The sequence below is a fragment of the Sphaerodactylus townsendi genome, linkage group LG06 (assembly GCF_021028975.2).
Source record: "Sphaerodactylus townsendi isolate TG3544 linkage group LG06, MPM_Stown_v2.3, whole genome shotgun sequence".
Taxonomy (NCBI): Eukaryota; Metazoa; Chordata; class Lepidosauria; order Squamata; family Sphaerodactylidae; genus Sphaerodactylus; species Sphaerodactylus townsendi.
In genome coordinates this window covers 112,977,510-112,998,074 of record NC_059430.1, presented here as the reverse complement: position 1 = coordinate 112,998,074, position 20,565 = coordinate 112,977,510, and the positions used below count along the sequence as shown (strand labels likewise).

Genomic DNA, 20,565 nt, shown 5'->3' with positions numbered 1-20,565 from the left:
CCATCCATTCCTTGGTCAGTAAATGAGTACCTCCTAGCACATAGCTAGGGGGTAAAGAATAGCCGGGGAAAGAAATGGCAAACTACCCCACAAAAACGGCTTGCCTATGAAATCACTGCTTGCAGTGGTACCCCAGGGTCGAACACGACTGAAGGGGAAACTTCACCTTTTTTAACCTGGAAGTTAGGAAGGGAAATTGGAAGCGGGGAACATGGGAGCCGGAGGATCGGGCTCAACCAAACAACAATTTTGTCCCTACATCCAAATTTGACATTTCCTTCCAATGTTAAGGCTTGGTTGAAAAGAGGAAGGAGGAGATCCAAATGATTCTACCCTTTCCAAATGAAGCCACGGGGACAGTTCAGATGTCACACAAAAGCACGTTTTGATTTAACCAACTACAGTTCGCATGGCTGTCCAAACATGGGCTACTCTGCTAACTAAGGTTAGTTTCAGTCTACCAAAGCAGGATCTGAAACCAGGGTTTTAAGACACGATCAGACTAACCAGGGTTTGAAGAGCAACCACAGTCATTCTTGATTATGGTTCACGTGTCAAATGGATGTGGGCATCAGGCTTACATATTAGTTTGTTCCCCAACACTGCCCTCACTACAATGTGGGACAGGATACCACCTGGGTTTCTGCAGGGAAAACAGGGATGGTTACCACACCAGTATTTGTTTAGGCAAACCGGGATTTGAAGGATTATCTGAGAGCTGAATCTCTAAATCATAGACTAACCATAGCAAACCGTGGTTTCATCGTATGTCTGAACCGAGTCAAGACAGGTGTACCACTTTTATCCAACTATACTAAAACCTGCTCTCTCACATGCATTTCTCTTCTATGTAAATCTGTTAGCACCCCTGTGCAATTACTGGGACTAAAACAAAATAAAGAACCGTGAGATGCATGTTACTGTAAATTAGGGGAAATGCTAATACGAAAGTATATCCAAGAATGGTTCGGAGATCAAGCAGAACTAGCAGGGTCACATTCCCCCGTCAAGTTCTTGATAGAGGTCATCAACCAAGGCCACCAAAGCAGTCTCTGTTCCAAATCCTGGCCTGAAGTCAGACTGAAATGGGTCCAGAAAATTGGTCTCTCCCATAGGGGAAACTGAGGAGATACAATGAAGAATGTTCCTCCTGCTAGACCCTCCCAAACTTGGGGTTCAGTTCTTCACGGCAACCAACCAGAGGGCAAAAAGCAGGTGTGACAGACAGGGCTAAGCGAGAGGGACAGTTGAGTACGTATCGGAATAGATTTAAATTAGGGAAAATGCTAACACACAAGAGTTCTCTCCCCTTAAACCACAAGAGCACTGCCAACCTACGCAGCTTCAAAGCTGAATGACATTCGTGGTTGGAGGTAAGTTTTCAGAAAGGTCGGGTATTGCTGATGGCGCAAAACCACAGAGCCACAGGAAGAAGTGAATCAACATCTCATATAGGAAAGTGGGACTGCCGTTTCCAATTTGCAGATTAATCATCTACGGCCCGTGCGAGCAACGCCCGGCACATGTGCCGGAGAATGGATCACCGGATCACTGTATTTGGCACGCAAACAACGGAGAGACTCTTGAGATGCCGGCAGAACTGTGGGAGACCATGATGGACATAGCTTATGCCTGCAATCAGTGCCAAGACCTGTGGATCTGCTAGCAGGTACAAGAAAAGCCACTAAGGAGATTCAACAGGCTAACCCATTGGCTTAGTTTTTACTGAGAGGGCAAACTGCAACAGAGCTAGAGAAACTTGCAGTATGCAACGCTAATAAACTTCTCCTCCCCTACCCCCATGCAGAAAAATGTAATGTGCCAAAGGATTCTAATTCACCCTTCTACCTGACATGCTAGCTTTCTACACACAGAGAGTTTTAATAAATAAAAAGGAGGAACATTTAAGTTCCCACCCATGGTCAGAAATGTAATATCTTGGGAACATGTTTATCACCACCCTGAGGAGGAGGAGGAGGAGGAGGACAACACTACATGTGAAAGGGATCTGGGAGTCTTAGCAGACCATAAACTAAATATGAGTCAACAGTGTGATGTGGCAGCCAAGAAAGCCAATGCGATTCTGGGTTGTATCAACAGGAGTATAATGTAAAGATTGAGGGATGTAATTATACCTCTCTATCCTGCATTGGTTAGACCTCACCTGGAATATTGTGTACAGTTCTGGGCACCGCAGTTCGGGAGGGATACTGACCGGCTGGAGTAGGTCCAGAGAAGGGCAACCAAAATGGTAAAGGGTCTGGAGTCCATGTCTTACGAAGAGAGGCTTAGGGAACTGGGAATGGTTAGTCTGGAGAAGCGTAGATTAAGGGGTGACATGATAGCCATGTTTAAATATTTGAAGGAATGTCATGCCGAAGAGGGAGCAAGCTTGTTTTCCTGCTACCTCAGAGACTAGGACACGGAGTAATGGATTCAAGGTGCAGGAAAAGAGATTCCACCTAAACATTAGGAAGAACTTCCTGACCGTCAGGTCTGTTGTACAGTGGAATTCACTGCCTCGGAGAGTGGTGGAGTCTCCTTCTTTGGAGGTTTTTAAGCAGAGGTTGGATGAGCATATGCCGGGAGTGTTGATTATGTGTTCCTGCATTGCAGGAGGTTGGACTTGATGGCCCTTTGTGGTCTCTTCCAACTCTATGATTCTAGGAGGAGGAGGAGTTTGGATTTATATCCTACCTTTCTCTCCTGTAAGAAGACTCAAGGTGGCTTACAAGCTTCTTTCCCTTCCTCTGTGCCACCAAGACTCAGTTTGCTCTCAGCATGTCTACCCAAATAAAACCCTTGCCATGCCACCTCGTTTTGTTTGCAGCTTGCCAAAATCTTTACAGACTGATGCTGAACTTTAGGGCACTCACATCAAAAAGATTGAGTACCTCTGATTGAAATACTTATTCTATGCCTTTTTTGTTGGGGGGGAGGGGGCTTTTCCAGTGGAAATCCAATCCCTGTGGGGCAGAAGTAAATCTCCCATATTCCCTGATACTGAAATAGGCCTCACAAGGTGGTTCTATCTTCAGAGCCAGACAGCGTGCAAGTTTTATTCAAGTCGCATCAAAAAAATTGAGAGGCCATGTGTAGTGATTGTGGTGTTAAGAGTGGGAGGTCAGTGCTCAAATCCCTTTTCAGCCCTGAAGCTCACGGGTTACCTTGGGTTGATCACTCCCTTTTACCCTCATTTACCTGACAGGGGGAATGAAATGGAGGAATGGAGACCCATCTGTGCTCCCCTGGACTCCTTGGATGGAATAAAATATGATATATTAGTAAGTGAGCCAAGAATGGCCAAGGGACTGCCCAATTTCTCCAGATAGCTGCACTTATATTTGCTGTGTGGCTACACAATCCACCCACCCTTTAGAACAGTGATGGCGAACCTATGGCACAGGTGCCAGAGGTGGCACTCAGAGCCCTCTCTGTGGGCATGCGCACACAGAGTTCGTCATGTGGGGGGCGGAAAATCACCCACCCACCCCCCACGCACACACATCTAGACTGGCCTGGGCCACTGAGCATGATGTGTGCGCACCATGGTGAGCAGGGAGGACTCGGCTGACAGGCCTGGTGCCTGTGCTCCGGGTGGCTGTTGCCTGTGGGGGGGGAGCACCAAGGAGGCAGAGATGCTAGAGAGGCACAGACAGATTACCGCAGTGGGACTTAGCTTGAGGGGCCTAGAAGCTGGCCGAGTGGGGCAGAGGAAGAGAGAGCCAACCCGGTTTTTCTAAACTAAAAACCTCCAGCATTCCCTGGGTCCAAATTGCCAGGTTATGGCACTTTCGCGATAAAATAGGAGTGGAGCTTTGGGTTTGCAATTTGGAGCACTTTCAGGGTCTCAAAAGGTTACATGCCATCACTGCTTTAGAACCACATGTTGTGGTGATCAGTCTCTCTCAGTGTAATCTACCTCGCAGTGTAATCTACCTCATTTTAATCCAGTGCAGCTGTCCAGTGCTAATCCTACCTCTCGAGGTTGTAATCTACTTTACCTATGGAGAGCTGACCAGGCGTCCTGCTTTTGGCCGGGACAGTCCATATGAAACAACTTGTCCCAGCGTCCCGAGCAGTCTTTTCAAATGTCCGGGTTTTGGGAGGCTGCCTTTTTTGCCTTCCTGGGGGTGCAAGGCAGTCTGCACAGGCAGCCTCCAGCGTGGCGATGTGCCAGGAGCTCCACTGACGCTTCACAGAGTGCCGCTGCCGTTTCCCGCCCTGTTTCCTGCTGCCTGCCTGTCTCGGTTCACGAAGGTGACCATCTGGTCACCTTAACTTTACCTGTTGTAAGGATAAAATGATGGAACACTGAGGCTTTAAGAAGCTGAAGTGAAAGCTTAGGTATACAATATATAAATAAATGGCAGCCTACCCAAAGGCAACTAGAAAATGGAGGGCACAACAACAGCTTCTCTTAAAACTACTGCCAGCCACACCTTCCCTCTGCTTATTGAAGTTAACTTCCTTCACTGCAAAAACTAAAAACAAAAGAAAACTTTCTTTCTGATAAGGGCCATCAACAATGTGCTGAGGTAAACCACCTCAATTCAAACATCAAGCCACAGCTTAAGACTGAAGTGTCTCCAGTTTGCAAACTTTCACATTTACCAGAACTCTTTAATAAGCAGGGTGCTCAACAAACATTCACGAAAAAGGGAAGGCGGAAAGCAGAAGAAAGAGATTTTCTTAAAAAAAAAATTTCAGATGCAACCACCATCAGAGGAAACGCAAGAAGAGTTATACTGATTCAGCTTCAAATAGGAGAAAAAGTTCTGCATACCCGCCATGTATGCAGAAAACTCCAGTATTTCAAATTATATCCCTAAATTCTAAGAAAGCACCAAAAGACATTTGATCACCAGAATCTCGTGAGGCCATCTCTGAAGAGTTTTGCTACCATGGTTGCCATGGTTGCAAGGCATCATGGGTCTCCACAGATGCAAAATAAAATCCAATGGCTTCAATTATGGCATTAAATCAAGCCCAAATTCAAGAATATCGGTATATAGGGCAGTGGTGGGATTCAGCCTATTCGCATCAGTTTGGTAGAACCGGTAGCTAATTTTTTGTCCAGTTTGGTTGTAATCCCACCACTGCGTCCTTTCGGAAACGGTTGTTAAATTATTTGAGTCCCACCACTGATATAGGGGAGCTAGAAGGCTAGTCAGTTTCTAGAATACCACCTATGGTAGGTCAGCAAACTTCTTACTCCTTAATTCCCCTGAACTGCAGAACGTTTATAGGTTCTGAAATCAAGAGGGAAGAACCAGGAGCCTCTGCTAGTGTGATTATAATGAAACATGATCCACGGGTCAGAACTTCACATTTATTTATATATTGTGTGGGAATAACCAGGGCCGTAGCACCCACGGGGACAGGGAGGGTCAAATGTCCCCGGGTGCAATGATTGTGGGCACAAAATCACCCCCCTCCTCCCCTGAGCCGATGCGGCTCGGAAGAGCTGGGTTGGCTTGGGGGAGGGGCCTAAAGACTGAGCCGGCCTGCTGTCAGGAGCCGGCCTGCTGCCGTGGTACCCATCCAATCTACCTCCTTCCCTCGGGGGGGGGGCTCGGACGGGCACCACGGCAACAGACCGGCTCTTGGGCCACCAGGTGTGGTGCCCTGCCCACCCCTACCTCCCTGCAGGCTGGCTTTTTCTGCTGCAGTGCCTGTCCGAGCCACCCCCATCCCTAAGCCCCGCCCCCAAGCATGGGGGGGCACCCGGAGCAGGTGTTCTCCTCGTGTGCCGTTTCTGCTAGTGTGATTATAATGAAACATGATCCAAGGGAATAATCATATAATTATTAGAAGTTCAACTGGAGTTGACATGAAGTATCATCCAGCACAACATTTGGGGTGAAACTTTAGATTGTGTGGCTTTCCCCCCCCAAACCCAAACATTTCTTAACACTGGTGTGTGTAAAACTCAGCTCTTATGTCTTCTTATCTTCTAAGGTAGGACTTCCTCTTTCTATCTTCTGGTCCTGTGTTTTAGTTCAGGCATGAACTTTTGATATCAGGAAGCAGCTCCGCCTCCAGAGAAGACCCTCCTACCAGGGTGGGCGTGTTCAGCTCTGCAGCCATTGAATGAAGCTGTGAATTTAGCAGGACATTTTAGGTTCAGTGTTTAATTTAATCGGGTTGGGCTTGTGCTGACAGCTTGCTGATAAAATTGCAGACCAAAAAACAGCGGCCTGTGCTTTTTGGAAAGCGACTGTGTTTCCTGGCTGCTATTTTAACACTGCCCAGCAACAAGAAGAAGTCCCTGAAAAATCTTGTCATGGCCTCCATCCAACAAGCTCTGTGGCTTACGAACTGTTTTTGTATGAACAAACGTTTGCATCTGGATAAGAAGTTTGAAAGTAAGCTCTTTGACATTATGGGGTAGAGGCAAGCACAGTTTCCAAGGAATTAAATATCAAAGAACAAAGGGGAGGGAAAGATTTCAGCAAAGACTTGTCCAAGAACAACAAACAAAAAAGGAAATACCATCAAACAAAAAGACAAGAGACACGCCACAATGCTGGACGCATTTTTTTCTTGCTTCCTTCAGAATAAATGCAAAGGTCTGCCTTTATCCCCTCATACTTGACTTCCTGAGGAAATCAATGTCACTTTGCATTCATTTTAGTTTTGTTAATTAAATTGTCTTTCCCCCACTGCCAGTCAGGGCCGAACCCAGAGGTGGGATCCAGCAGGTTCTCACAGGTTCCCAAGAGTAGGTTACTAATTATTTGTGTGTGCCGAGAGGGGGTTACCAATTGGTGATTTTGCCATGTGATTTTTGCCTTAGTTACTCCCCTCCTCTCAGCAGTAGCGCGCAGAACTTGAAGCAGTCTAGCAGGAGGTGCACCGGCGTGCGTGGCAGCCTGTGCCTGCGTGCCTTCGTTTCCTGCCCAAGGACCGGAGCAGTGGCTGCGTCCTTGCCACTGCCTCGCCCAGGAATGCCCCGCCCCGGTCGTGCCCCGCCCAGCCCCATTGGCGCTACACCACAGTTTGAATCCCACCACCATGGGAACCTGTTACTAAAATTTTTGGATCCCACCACTGGCCGAACCCAGTTTGGGCAAAACCATCATCAACCAAAAAACAGAAACAATTAGATAAAAATAACCGTCCATGGACTCAAGGAGCAAAATGAACATGAAACGGACTCAGCTTAGTTAACTAAAGCCCTTATTTAAAAATGCCACCTTGCAAGCTTTTAAAGAGGGGGAAAGGGTCAAGGCCTCCAAGAGGAATCTCATTCTACAAGGTGGGACTGTGGCAGGAAAAAACCACAAGGCTAGAGATAGCAGCTGTTCTCATAACCCCAGGAAGTGGCGCAGCAAATCAAGGTATAATTGGTGGACAAGTTCACACATGCAATGGTGGACAAGTTCACAAATGCAAGTTTGTACCCATCCACTGGAGAATGGAAGCGGTTTATGCTATTTGCGGAGGCTGAGGAACCCGAAGAGAAATATAATGGGTCGGATCTTACCAGATTGAAGTTGATTTATGATTTTAAATTATGCATTACAGCACAATCCAGAGCCCCGGGTGGCGGGATGCAGCAGCGCTGGGGTGCTCCCCTGCCACCTCCAGGAGGACTTGTCGGCAGTGCAAGGATGCGAGAAATAAAAAAAGCCCTCCTGCTGCCGAAAAGCCCTTCACTGGACTTTATAGGTTTATGCCAACTAATGTTGGCACAACAACTAATGTTGGCTCCACCCCTGGCCACACCTCTGGAATGCCCCCAGGATGCCGGCAGAGGTGGTTGGGGTGCAGGAACACCAATGCAGTGCTTTGTGCCATGTCTGCCCACAGCAACGGCTGTCCTCCAGTGGATTTGCCCCCTGCCAGGGTAAGTGCCCCAAGGAGGGCAAATCTGCTGGCATAGCCCCGCGCTGTCTCCAGCATGGCGCTGGGCTAAAAAAGGAGACTGGGTAACACTGAATGGAATAGTTGGTTGGAGCTAGCCCATAAAGGCAGTCAAAGGCACAATGCTGGTTTTGAAGATGTTGTTGAAACCTATTAACTAGTTTGGGAGGAAGAGGAGGAGGAGGAGGAGTTTGGATTTATATCCCCCTTTCTCTCCTGTAGGAGACTCAAAGGGGCTTATAATCTCCTTGCCCTTCCCCCCTCACAACAAACACGCTGTGAGGTGGGTGGGGCTGAGAGAGATCCAAAAAGCTGTGACTAGCCCAAGGTCACCCAGCTGGCGTGTGTGGGAGTGCACAGGCTAATCTGAATTCCCCGGATAAGCCTCCACAGCTCAAGTGGCAGAGCAGGGAATCAAACCCAGTTCCTCCAGATTAGAGTGCACCTGCTCTTAACCACTACACCAATGCTTAGAAGATAGACTCTGTGGCATTGTACCCTACTGAGGTCCTTGTCAATCCCCAAATCTCCAGGGGTTACCCAACCTAGGTACCTCCCCAATCCCTCGCTGGTGGCCAGGGAAAACATGGCAGCTCTATCTGGAATTAGAAAACTTTTGAGTGGAATCAGCCATGATATTTGAGGAAAAGTGTATTCTGGAAATGTCTTGATTTTTAAAAAAAAAAAAATTGGGGGGGGGGGAATCCTCAATGGGATAAATCCCAGCTCTGTTTGTACGTGGGTGGCAGATCTCATTCTGGTAACAGTCTTGGTTTCATCTGAAAGACTAAAAGCAAGTTCAAAAGAACTCTCTCGTGCTGACCAAGAGAAAGGGTTCAATCCCTGAATTCACTCCAAAGAGGATCAAGGAAACCTCCCTTTGTATACTGTGAGTACATCACTCAGTCCATATGACCATGGCAAGTCCCAGGTGTGGAGGTACTGACAGTCATATGAGCTGGGATGAGGTCTAGAGACATGGGGTGCCCGTGTGTAGGGTACAAACTCATACTCACATGTATCATCAGGGATGTATTCATTTTCCCCATTTCATTTCTTTTATATTTGTTTCTCTTTCTCTCCCTGAACTTGGTTCTGTCTTCCACTCTTGGCTTTGTAGACACGTGTTCATTAATTACACACACAAAGCAGTTTTCCTGTACAATCTATACCACATTTGTGCATACGATGAACATCATCTACATGTAAAAAATCATCATGCCAATTTATCTGGTACACAATGTTCCAAAAACCTGTAGGCATTACAGGAATACTACAGTGCGTATAAAACAAAAAGGTGCAAAACAAATCAAGAATCGTAGGTTCATTTCATGTGAGGGAGAAGGGAAATCAAAATAGGAGTTCTCAAGTTGAAAGACCGGGGATGAGATATTTCAAACCCACCCACCCACCTCTCAAATATTTACAGACGGAGTTCCAAGGGAAAAAAACTGGTCACGGTGGGGTTTACAACCATTTAAAAATGAAAACTATTCACACAATCGAAAAACTGAGTAAGCTAAACTATTCCGTAGGATTTAGATAAAATACCAAGCGGCAATCTCCACAGATTTCCAGCAGAATCAAAATGTGTTCACTTGTCTAAGAAAAGAGACCAGGAAAGAAACACAAATCAATCTCTCTCGCGCGCTCACACACACAACCCAAGGGAACCCTAAGGAAGAGGGCAGAACAATGGCTTAGTCAGATCAAACTTTGAAGTGGATCTGCTGATGAAAAGAGGAAGAAGGGTTCTCCTTTGACCACCCAATCACAGGTGTCAAACTCGCAGCCCGCCAGATGTTATAGACTACGGCTCCCATCATCCCCTGCCAGCATGATGTTGGCAGGAGATGATGGGAACTGTAGTCCATAACATCTGGAGGGCGCGAGTTTGACACCTGTGTTGCATGAGGGGTTGTGGGCGGTGCATGGACATCAGCAATGGGAGACAGGGACGGTAGTAAGGAAGTGGAAATATGTGAGATTGAGAGGAAAGTTGACTAGTTCCATCCTGCAGCCTATAACTACCTAACTGCTTTAGGGATAGAACAACTGTTTCCCAAGCCCAATCTGTTGCCTGAGACTTGTCCTATTCAGGCTTCCGTTAAGGACCGCACGCTTCTGAGGTGTCCACAATGCCTTCCAAACCAGCCTTGGAAAAATTCAGCCTGTATAGAACTTATCCGCTTCTCTGATAGAATAAAAGTTCTACCTCGTCCAAAGGGCAAGTTTGAACACTGGAAACAGAAACTCATGAATGGTCGTAAACAAAGCACTTCTGACAGTCAAACCTGGTTTTGTGAGCGGCGGTTGAGCATTAGAAAGCTAAATGTCAGCACCCCAGTCCAAATGCAGAAATAACCAAGCTTGGATTGGGGGGGTGGGGGGATGTCCACTGGTTTGTTATACGTATGTGGGAGTAATACATTAAAAAGGAACACTTGTAACTGCCTTACACTGAGTCAGAGCAGTAGTCTACCTAATTCAGTATTGTCTATTCTGAGCGGCAATGGCTCTTGGTGACTACAAAGTGAAAAGCATCTTTCACTCTCTCCTGCTATTCCAGATTCTTTCATTGGAGATGCCCGGGATTGGACAAGGATCTACTGCATGCAAAGAAACTGCTCTGCAACTGAATCACAGTCCTGCCCCTAGATTAGAGGATGCAGAACCACACCCAAATCCAACATGGACGCAAACGACCGTTCAAGGAACAAGCCGCCTCTGTGAAGAGGAAGCCGTGTTCTGATGCTGGAATCGCACCTGGGTGTGGGCAAATGGCATCTACCTCATGACAAACCAAGAAGACAGTCCTCACTTCCACTTAATAGAACTCAATCCCAAATGGACAGAACCACAGGAAGTTGGCTACTACAGTGCATTGTTACATCACAGTATTCCTTCTGTCCCCAAACCTCTGCAAGATAAGATTTCTGTTTCCCACCCAGCCCTTCTGAGCCACTCATAGAACAGTTCCACTGTTCTCTACACCAAGGAAATGCGGCACACGTACCTCTAGAGAGAAGATGATTGACTGACACAGAAAAGGGAAGTAACGTCTGTATCTGGCTTATCCCTCTATTGACTTAACGTGCCGCCATTTACTGACACGGAGTCACTTTTTAAAAGGACTTCAAATGGACATGATCAAAAGTGGAATTCTTAGACCCCACTCACCCTCCTTCAAAGATCCTGATCCGGGCTGGTTCTCCTCTTTTGGATACAGGAACGTCTTCTTCCGCTTTCCCTCTTTTCTCCTCCTCTTTGTCAGTCCTTGCTATGTCTTTTCGACCTTCATTGGGAAGGAGTGAAGGCAGATGAACCTACCTCCCCAAAAGATCAAAGCAATGATTTATTATGGTTCAACGGGCTACACTAAACGCAGAAACCTCGGACAAGGCTTTTTCGCGCCAAGAAAAAAAGAAGTCCGAGAGCCACATGCAGGCTAACCCATTTGGGATTCGTGGCCAACTTTGCCACAGCAAATCATTAAGGACAAAGAACAGGGCAAAAAGAGTCTGCTCAGGACAGTTTTGGCTCAGAAAAAATGGTGCTGGGAGATAGGTAGAGCTCCAGTTCGAACTGGACTCCGTGGCACTTGGGAAAGAAGGTAGCATTACTAAATAGGAAAGCATAACGTGTAAGATATAAGCATCAGGACAGAGTCCACTGGCCAGATTTGACGGCCCTGGGTGTTCTAATGGTTTCTCATGATATTCTGTAATCAATTGCAGCTTAAGTGTTTGCAATTTAGCAAGTCTCCAGGAAAAGGTTTTGCCACAGGAGTACAAGCTACTTGTGTAGTAAGGCTTGGATCTTCCCCCATTTGCCTGGTTCTTCTGTTCCAGTCTTTTTCTAGTACTGCCTGTTCGCCTGGTCTCATTCCAGTCCTGTAAAAGTGGATCTAACAAGCTATATGCCTTGAGTTCCAGTTTTAACTTCTTTCCACAGACTCCCTGGGATATTTTTCTGTAAACTGTTGGCCGTGCTTGGAGACCCTCTTATATCTGAATTCCTATTCCTTGAATCAACTCCTATCCACAATCTAGGGGTGAATTCCACAAGGGCATCCTAACCCTAGCAATGACAGCATTGCAACTAGCCAATGCTGAAGAGGATTCCGGTAAACAGAGTCCCTGTTCTCAGTTAATTAAAAGAGAAATAGTCAGGGAGGGAAGGAGGGAAGAAAGGGGAAAAAAGAAAGAAAGATCATGCATAAAGTTGGAGAAAATGTTAGTATCATCCCACAAAACAGTTTTGACTTAATCTAAACTTTCTTTGGAGCAGTATTGTTAATGTACAATTAAACTCACCCTCCTGCACACAACGCCTCCAAATACCATGCAACACCCCACCCCCCAATGAGCCCCACAAGTGGTCCTCATTTCAACCCACAAAATCTGCACGGTGATAAAACACTGCAAAAAAGCAATCTTGATCTGATCGTTTTCTTTCTGCTTGTAGTGTTTCACTGACATGCGTACACAGTCCTGTTCAACAGCAAAATGTCAATCCATATTCAGTGCTTTGGAAAGCCCCTTGGATAAAGGGTCTGCCTATCGATGCAAACTTCCATAAACCAGTCCTCTTTTTGCTTTTCTTTTTGCAATATAGTAGTCTTTACTGATTCAGCAGCACATTGCAGTTGTTCAGGAATATATAAAGAAAACATTTTACATAATTTTATTCAGATTCAGTTTAAAAAGAGAGAAACTCCCAACTTTCCTTACACAGAACTTAAGTGTAACCATCAAACCCTTGCTATATATCTCATCTCTGCTTCTAAAAAGGAGATAATGAAGAGAAAAAATAAACTTTAGATATGAATAATATTTTATATTCTACTCATATTTTGCATTTCATCATCTAACCTTTTTTTGTCAAATCATATACCCTAACGTTACACTGCTATTTTTAATTTTTTTGTTCGATATATACAGTCTACAACTTTCACTCTTTCTAAAAATCTGTAATCCATTTGTCTTCTATATAACTAGTTAATATACTATCAGTTTATGATAGTATAATATACTAGTTAATATACTGTATAATTATATCTGATACCGGTAGTATAATATACTGATAGTTAATATACTATCAGTAACTAACTAACTATAAACCAGTGCTCAAAAATATTACACATATTCCATCTTTTCCCACAAACAGTCAAGGACAATTTCTTTACCTCTGACATTTTGGGATTCCTGGAACTCGAGGGAACAAGCCTCCCAGCTTCCGGAAGCGGAGCAGCAGCCAGGGTGTATGTTTCTTTGCTCACTTTCTGCTTGGAGCACAGGAGCGAGAGGGCCACTTTAGTGGGTATACCTGGGAGGTTGGGATTATACAAACTAACGCACCAGCTGGAATACACCGAGGACCTTCGGTCAACTTGCTGGATGTGATTTGGCTTTGTGTAATTTAAATAGCACCAACTGACATTCGTAGTTGTATGGAGACTAGGAAACTGGAGTACCTTCTTAACATCTGTACCTTCTTGAGTCTTTTTTGAACTTTGAGCAGTCTCGGAGGGAAGAGCTGGACTTGGAGGGTTTGCTGAAGGCAGTTCCACTGGATCTTTGGAATCTTCCCTCTTCACCCTCTGTGGAGAGTCCTTGTTTCCAAATGGTTTGCCAGCCTGGTGTTCACAGGCCTCTCGGGCTTCAGGCTGAAACAATATTGCCCGTAAAGTCCTCTGGGCTTCCTCTGGTTCTGATGGTTCGGGGGACATGTTTGGTGGTGTTTCCGTCTTGGCTCTCCTTTGGTCCTGTTTCTTTTCTTCCTCTATTGCACTAGGGGCCTTCAACACTTCCAGCTTCTCTTCCGATTCAGAGAATTCCTCTTCCTTCACCCTTTTCTGCTGCTGCGTTTCCATGGTAAGCTCCAAGCTCCCCGCTGGAGACAGCATCCGTTTGCTTCCCCCAATGGTTGACGTGCTCACTTCTAGACCCAAGACGCTTTCTGGCGGGGAGCTGAGGGGAATGTAACCTTTTTTTTCAGCCAGGGACAATGGAAGTCTCCAGTAGGGAGTCTGGAACAAAGCCCTCTGCTCATCCGTGATCATCTGTGCCAAATCCAGACCTATTCCGTGAACATCAGCAGTGCAGACTAAGGTCCCCTTTGTTTGATAATCATCAAATTTTGGCAGAATGATAGAGGAGGCGCTGCAGTGGGACTGAGTGACCAGGATCTGAGAAAGGGTTGTGTACATGGCACTCCCATAGGACGGCATGTTGGTCTGAATGCGAACGGGGACTACGAGGGACACTACGGGATCAGAACGGGCAGGGACAACCAACTGAGATATGCAGACAGATGCTGACGAGCTAGCTGGGCGAGTCAAAATATGTAACCTGTTTTCAGAGCTGTAGTCTGCCGATGGCGAAAAAGCAGACCTTCCAATTGGCGGAGATAAGCTGGATTTGATTTGGGGCAAATGGGCTCCAATCTCACTTGGCAACTGGAGAGCCAGCTGGGACTGGAAGGGAAGAAAAAAGGCAGACGGGAGTGGCGGGGAGACCGGGTAGTGGACAGGGATGAGAGGCGGGCTTTGCCGGAGTTGCACGTCAGCAGGGTGTGACATCAGCGGAGGGGTAATATGTAGTTGGCTTGGGTGCAGCAATGCTTCTTGCAGAGGAAGAGGAGGGTTCTGAAATATGGAATGAGGTATCTGTGGAACGGAGTACGGGCCAGAGAAGATGTCCGTCATGACCTGACTGGAGAAGAGCTCTACTGACTGTCCTCCTGAATGGGGCAAAAGGTGCTGGAATGGCATGAGAGAGATCTGGGGGGCCACATATTGCTTTTCATGAAGCGTGAACTGAGGTGTGGGATGATGGAACACTTGCAGAGCTTCGGTGTAGGGATGGGGATAAGTGGCCTCAGAGCAGTCTTTTGGTTGGCCCTTCTCACTCGCATAGCCTCCATGAGAAGAAGAGGAAGACGAAGAAGGGTGCTGGAAAGGCAAACTTGCAACTGAAGACTTGCTTGAAGGCTGCAAGACTTCCTCTGTCTCCGTCCCTCCTTTGGGGGCGGAGTCTGGCTCATGCTCCGGATGTCTAGTTAGGGACGCCTGCCGAACCAGGAAACATTTCCGCCTCTCCGGTGGCGCCGTGGTGGTGGTTGGGGTGCGAGATGCAGAAGCAGGAGAGGAGGACAGACTTCCATAGTCAAACGATTTGCTGCGGGTCTCGGATATTGTGGAGGAGTGAGAGACATTGGGCGTTTGCTCAGACGCGGATCTCCGCATTTCTCGGGAATGGTGGGGGTGTTGATGGTGGCTTGGCACCATTAGCATATGTGGTCCAATGCCGAGAGGTTTTGTAAGGGATTCAGCGGGCTGGGAAGCACCTTCCTCTCGCTCAAAGGAAGTCGACCGGCTGGAGCCATGGGAGATGCTGCTTTCCTGACTTGGGCTTCTCACAGACTCAAAACTGGACTCACCAGAAGACTGAGCCATTTCTGCTAGCCGGAGCCTCTTTTTCTTGGGTGGTAGTTTCTCCGCAGGAAGTTGGGAAAGAGACTGACTTCTCTGTGGCCACTGAAACTCTTCTGTTTTTTCTGGCTCTTTAGGTGGAGGTTCAGTTTCGGCCTCAGGCCTGTCGGGCTCTTCTGTAACCAGGATCTCAGGGACTTGGATGTTGGGTTGACGGACAAGCTTTGGCTGCAGGGAATGAGATGGCCGCCCATGAGGAACTGCAGGCTGAGATGAATACTGCAAATGGAGCTTTTCTTCTCCTTCCAAGCCGCCTAGCTGTTCTATAGAGTCAGACTTCTCAAAGGAGCTCGTGTGCTGGATTACCGAGATCTCTTTCGAGGTGGTTCTCCTCTCCTTGATTTCCATGCTAAAAGCTGGTTTCCCGCTCCGAGAGTGAAAGCTCACACTAACGCCAGACAGTGGGACAGATGTACTGGGTGCTGCTGGTGACTTGATCGACTCAGAAGTTAGATTCAAGGCCACATCAGTAGATTTCTGGCTAATATACTGACTGGCCGGCCCGACACTGGATGAGGAAGTTTCAGTCAACTCGAAAGAAGGCTGGTCTTCGTCGTCGCCGAGACTCTTTTCTTTACGCCTTTTCCTCAGCGGCATAAGCTCTAAACTGCTTCCCAGCTTATAATGCATCACCTGTGGCCAAGGATCAGATTCCGCAAGCACTTTCTCCGATTCTGATGAGGTATGAGAAGTGGAAGAACGAGGCTTGGAGACCTGGAGTTCTGAACAATAATATTTTTTGTGCGCTTCGTAATTATCCTTTTTCTTGTACCGAGCACCACAAACGTTACATTCGTACATGAACCCTTTTGCTTTGGGGCCCCTTCTGGACTTTTTGGTCTGCTCGCTCTCCTTGGTTTCTTGCTCTTCCGCAGGTTTAGAAACCGTTTCTTTGCTGGCGGTGCTCACCTCCTCGGTACTGTACTCCACTCCCAAAGGTAGCTCAATGGCGGGCTGTCGTTTTAGCATCCGAGGATGGGACGAAGACACCTGGCCGTGGCTTGAGACTTCCGATTCTGTGATGCGGTCATCGAAAGAATAACTACCTCGAAAGGGATGCGCGGAACTCATAGTGCATGCTGCAGAAGGCATCGAGTGGCTTCTTAGGAGAGGCACTGTCTCTGTGGCACTGTGGGATTGCTGGAGCGATAGTAGCGATTGTTCAGGCTTCATTTTTTCCATATGGGAGGCCAAAGACTTGGACGAGTCGAGCTGACTACCCGGTTTAACTTCCAACTGAAATGGTTCTCGGTACGCGCCGGACTTCGGCGATTCGATGCTGCTCCGTCTGGACAGCGAACTGCGTCTCGGCTTCACGCTGTCTATTTCACTGGTATCCACCACCGCTTCGTTAATGGTAATCAGCTTGGTGATATGCTCGATGACCTGGGTTCTAGGCACAGACAAGGGGACTGTGCTCACTTTCTCCTCCATCGAAACCGGCGGGAATTCCTGGGCAGTGGTGGCAGACAACATGGCGGTCCGCTGGCCGATCCTCCCGCATTTGCCAAAAATAATTTCTGCATACGATTTTGCGTTGGTGTTGGGTGGGCTGACCTGCTGCTCGGCACTTTCAGACCGGGAAAAATAGCCTGATTCGGTGCTCCCTTTGCTGCCAGGGCTGAGGAAAGCCTGTTCTTCAATCACCTTTTTCCTTTCACTTAGCCGGAGAGCGAGCTTCTGCTTGATGGTATGAGTTTCCTCTGACCTATGACTGTGGCCGTGCTCAGAGACCGGCTCCACAAACTGGCTGCTGTCTTCAAATGACACAGACATACTGGAATGAGAAAAGGAGCCACTCTCCTGGCTAGACCCCTGGCTGCCTGCCCCGTACAACATTGTTTGCTTCTGCCGGGGGGACAGTTCTACCAAGTGGCTTGACGTGGTCCGAGTCTCCTCCTCCGAATCCGTGCTCTCTCCTTCAGTCGGCTCTTCGAATTCCTCCGCCACCATCCTCTCCATTTCCAAGCCGGAATGGTACAACTCTGATCCAGTTCCTGATGCCAGCCCAGCTTTGATCCTGTGAGCATGAGACTTCCTGTGTTTGTATAAATTGCTCTTGGTTTTGAAGGAAAAGCCACATGGGACGCATGGATACGGTCGTTCCCCCGTGTGTGACCGGATGTGTTTCTGAAGCACGCTCGGCTTGGCGCAAGGCCGGCTACAATACTGGCAAATGTATTTGCCGGGTTTCTGGGGCTTCTTCTCCTTCTTGTGGACGTCTTCGGATTGTTTCGTGGAGACCTGTGAAGCACGGGGGCCGTAGACCTTTTGGACGGGGGGCATCTCTTCTCCCGGAACGACGGAGGGGTGAGAAGGTAAGCGCTGGCCACCGCTGGAATGAAGCCCAGCTGCCGGAAATGAACTGGAAGTACCTGCTCTCGCTGGGTCAACTAACTGCCACGTGGACCCTTCCAGGACGTGCTCCTGTTTCCTGGGTGGCATGAATGCGGGTGACAGGGGGTGTGGTGGAAGCTGGGTAACGTGGGGTTCAAAAGAGGAGTGCTTGGCTTGCGCCTGAGGTCCTTGCTCCTGGGTCTCTTCCCTTGAAAAATGCTGCTGCAATGCAATATCCTGAAGAGGAGACCCTTGCGTAGGAATGGAGCTGCCCGGATATGTCCCTGCAGCAGATGAAACAGAGCCTTGGAAAGCCTCTCCTTTGGTCAGCCTTTTCTTCGGACCTTCCTCACCCTTCTTTGTGCTCTTCTGGCCTTGTTCACGATCCATGACCTTTTCACAAGGGAGTTGGAAAAGACTATTTGGGGAAGGTATGGGCAGGCTTCATTTATGAACAAGAGAGGTTCCCTCCATGTATCTCCCGCCTTGCCTGCATTCGCTACAAAGCTACAGATGCCAAGAAAGGGTTGTTGACTTGAGATTCCAAGCGTCGCTCGTTGTTATTTGATACCAGAGGGAGGGGAAAGGGGGTTGCGGTTCAATAAAGTTCACATTGGTAATGCACGACAAATTACTTCGAAGAGGGAAACGTTTCCAAAACTCTGAGTCTGAATATTTGCCTTGCGATCCTGGTTGAGGCTTTAAACCGGGCCATTTTCGCGCGGTTGACAACGGCGAACCTTCAAAGACGAGCAGCCATCCGTGGGTTCTCTTTTATTCTTCTTTTATGCAAACCTTTGCAAACCTGACTCTCTAATCCTCATCTCATCACTGCTCGCCTTGGCTTGGAAAACAGCACTCAACGGTGGGTGGGCGTCTGTTTCTCCTTTTGTTTTCCTGCTCTTCTAACTTCGGTACTTCCAGATCTTAGGCAACTTACTGCTCGCAATCCTGTAACAGTCAAGGGGGGGCGGGGGGGAAACAGAAAATGATTTGTGTTTGCACGACCTCTAGACGTTTGCTGCAGGTCCCCGAGGTCGCTGATTGGACCATCAGAGGTAGGAAAGGCGGCAGGCAGGTCATTGTGCTTAGATCTTGATCCAACTGAGGATCTCCTCCCTACAGCTTCCAGCTGCTATGGAAGGAATCAAGTGGGAAGGGAGGCAGCAGCCGGGCACTGCTCCAACATGACTAGACAGAGTCACTAGGGGAAGGGAGTCACTCCGTTGCTTCCTCCTCTCCAATGACCTCATGACTAGTAGCCAGAATCTAGAGAGAGGCAGAGCTCTGCTAAAGCAAGGTCTAGACATAATGGAGGATGCCTGGCTACGGTCCCTCTTCCCTCTGAAGGTCAAAACGGGGATGCTTTTCATTGCAAACAGGGCTTTGTTGGCTTATTCTCAAGTTTCGTTACCTGCTCCAATCCAGAATTTATTCAAAAACAAACGCCCTCCCCACCAATACTAGCACAGATCGATACAGCAGCAGAAGTATAAACTTAAAGGTGCTCACGAGCAAGGTGACTGTAAACGGTCACCATAACAACCTATTGCATTTGATTTAAGGTAAAGCCAACTTTTGTTCTGCAGCTGCTGCACCACGTTGGGCAGTTTTATGGGTTACATGTTTCATTTATCATTTAGAGAAAACGCAGTGGGGGGGGGGGTTCCTGATTTAACAGCCAGCAAAGGAGCATGGATGCATTTTCTGGAGCAATTGGCCATGCTGGCAGGGGCTGATGGGAATTGTAGTCCGTGAACATCTGGAGAGCCGCAGGTTGCAGACCCCAGTCTGGAGCATGCATCAAAAGAATAGAAAGTAAATAACAGGGAAGACCTTCAACAACATATAATCTACAAAACAGAACAGAGGCTCCTATGCAATATTAAGGTATCTCCATTAAGAACATAAGAACATAAGAACTAGCCTGCTGGATCAGACCAGAGTCCATCTAGTCCAGCATTCTGCTACTCGCAGTGGCCCACCAGGTGCCTACAGGCTCTTGCTGCTTCCATTTCTCCTGAGCATGGTCTGCAGGGTGCAACGGATCGCCTTATGCCAAGTCAGATTATTGGTCCATCTAGTTCAGCATCGTCTCATCGGACTGGCAGTCACTCTCAGGTGGAGAGACATCTGAGCCAACATCAGTACCTAAGATCCTTTCAAGGTGACTATATCATGTGGTTCTTTGGAGAATGCCAATCGGAAGGAAAAAAATGAATCACAAACATCCTAAATTGTGGGGGTTTTTGACCCACTGCCAATGTGCCCAGTTGGACATGGAGAATTAAGTCTAAGTAAGTAAGTCCTTGAGAGTAACTAGTTCAAGACCATCTGCTGAGCTATGGAGGTGCATAGAACTGGGTCCCAACTCTTCTCATCCAGGTGTTATGGTTTTTCTGGACTGTGTGGTCTGGTAGTTTTTGCCCCATTTCACCTGCATTTTTGCCTGCATCTATAGCATCTTCAGAAGTATGTCATGGTAAGATGTGTTTCTCTTTGTGGCACGGTCTCCCTGGTCCAATGTGGTGCACAGGATTGTGTGCATTAAGCGCCGTCAAGTTGCTTCCAACTTATGGCGACCCTATGAATCAATATCCTCCATAATATCTTTTCATTAATAGCCCTGTTCAGGTCTTGCAAACTGAGGGCCGTAGCTTCCTTTACTGAGTCAATCCACCTGCAGGTCTACGCCACACTAAATGGTTGAGAAGTAAAGCCTCTGCAGAAGGATCCCAGTTTCAATCCCCAAAAGGATCCCAGATTCAATCCCCAATTAAAGCACCAAGGATCATGTAACGCGAAAGATCTTCCTAGAGAGTCACTGCCAGTCAGAGCAGATAAAACTGACTGTGATAGACCAA

At 47.5% G+C, this 20,565-nt stretch overlaps 1 protein-coding gene across 5 annotated transcripts in view; it reads right to left on the bottom strand.

Annotated features, from left to right (window-relative positions):
• Positions 1 to 20,565, bottom strand: part of HIVEP3 (HIVEP zinc finger 3) — a 149,812-nt gene that overhangs the window by 49,897 nt on the left and 79,350 nt on the right. For all 5 annotated transcript variants that reach the window (XM_048500501.1, XM_048500502.1, XM_048500504.1 and 2 more), the window contains 2 exons: positions 13,058 to 18,652; positions 11,050 to 11,195 (listed from right to left, as the gene is read on the bottom strand). In XM_048500501.1, the coding sequence (XP_048356458.1) occupies positions 11,050 to 11,195; positions 13,058 to 18,091 (5,180 nt within the window). In that variant the 5' untranslated portion in view covers positions 18,092 to 18,652. The remainder of the gene's footprint in view (positions 1 to 11,049; positions 11,196 to 13,057; positions 18,653 to 20,565) is intronic.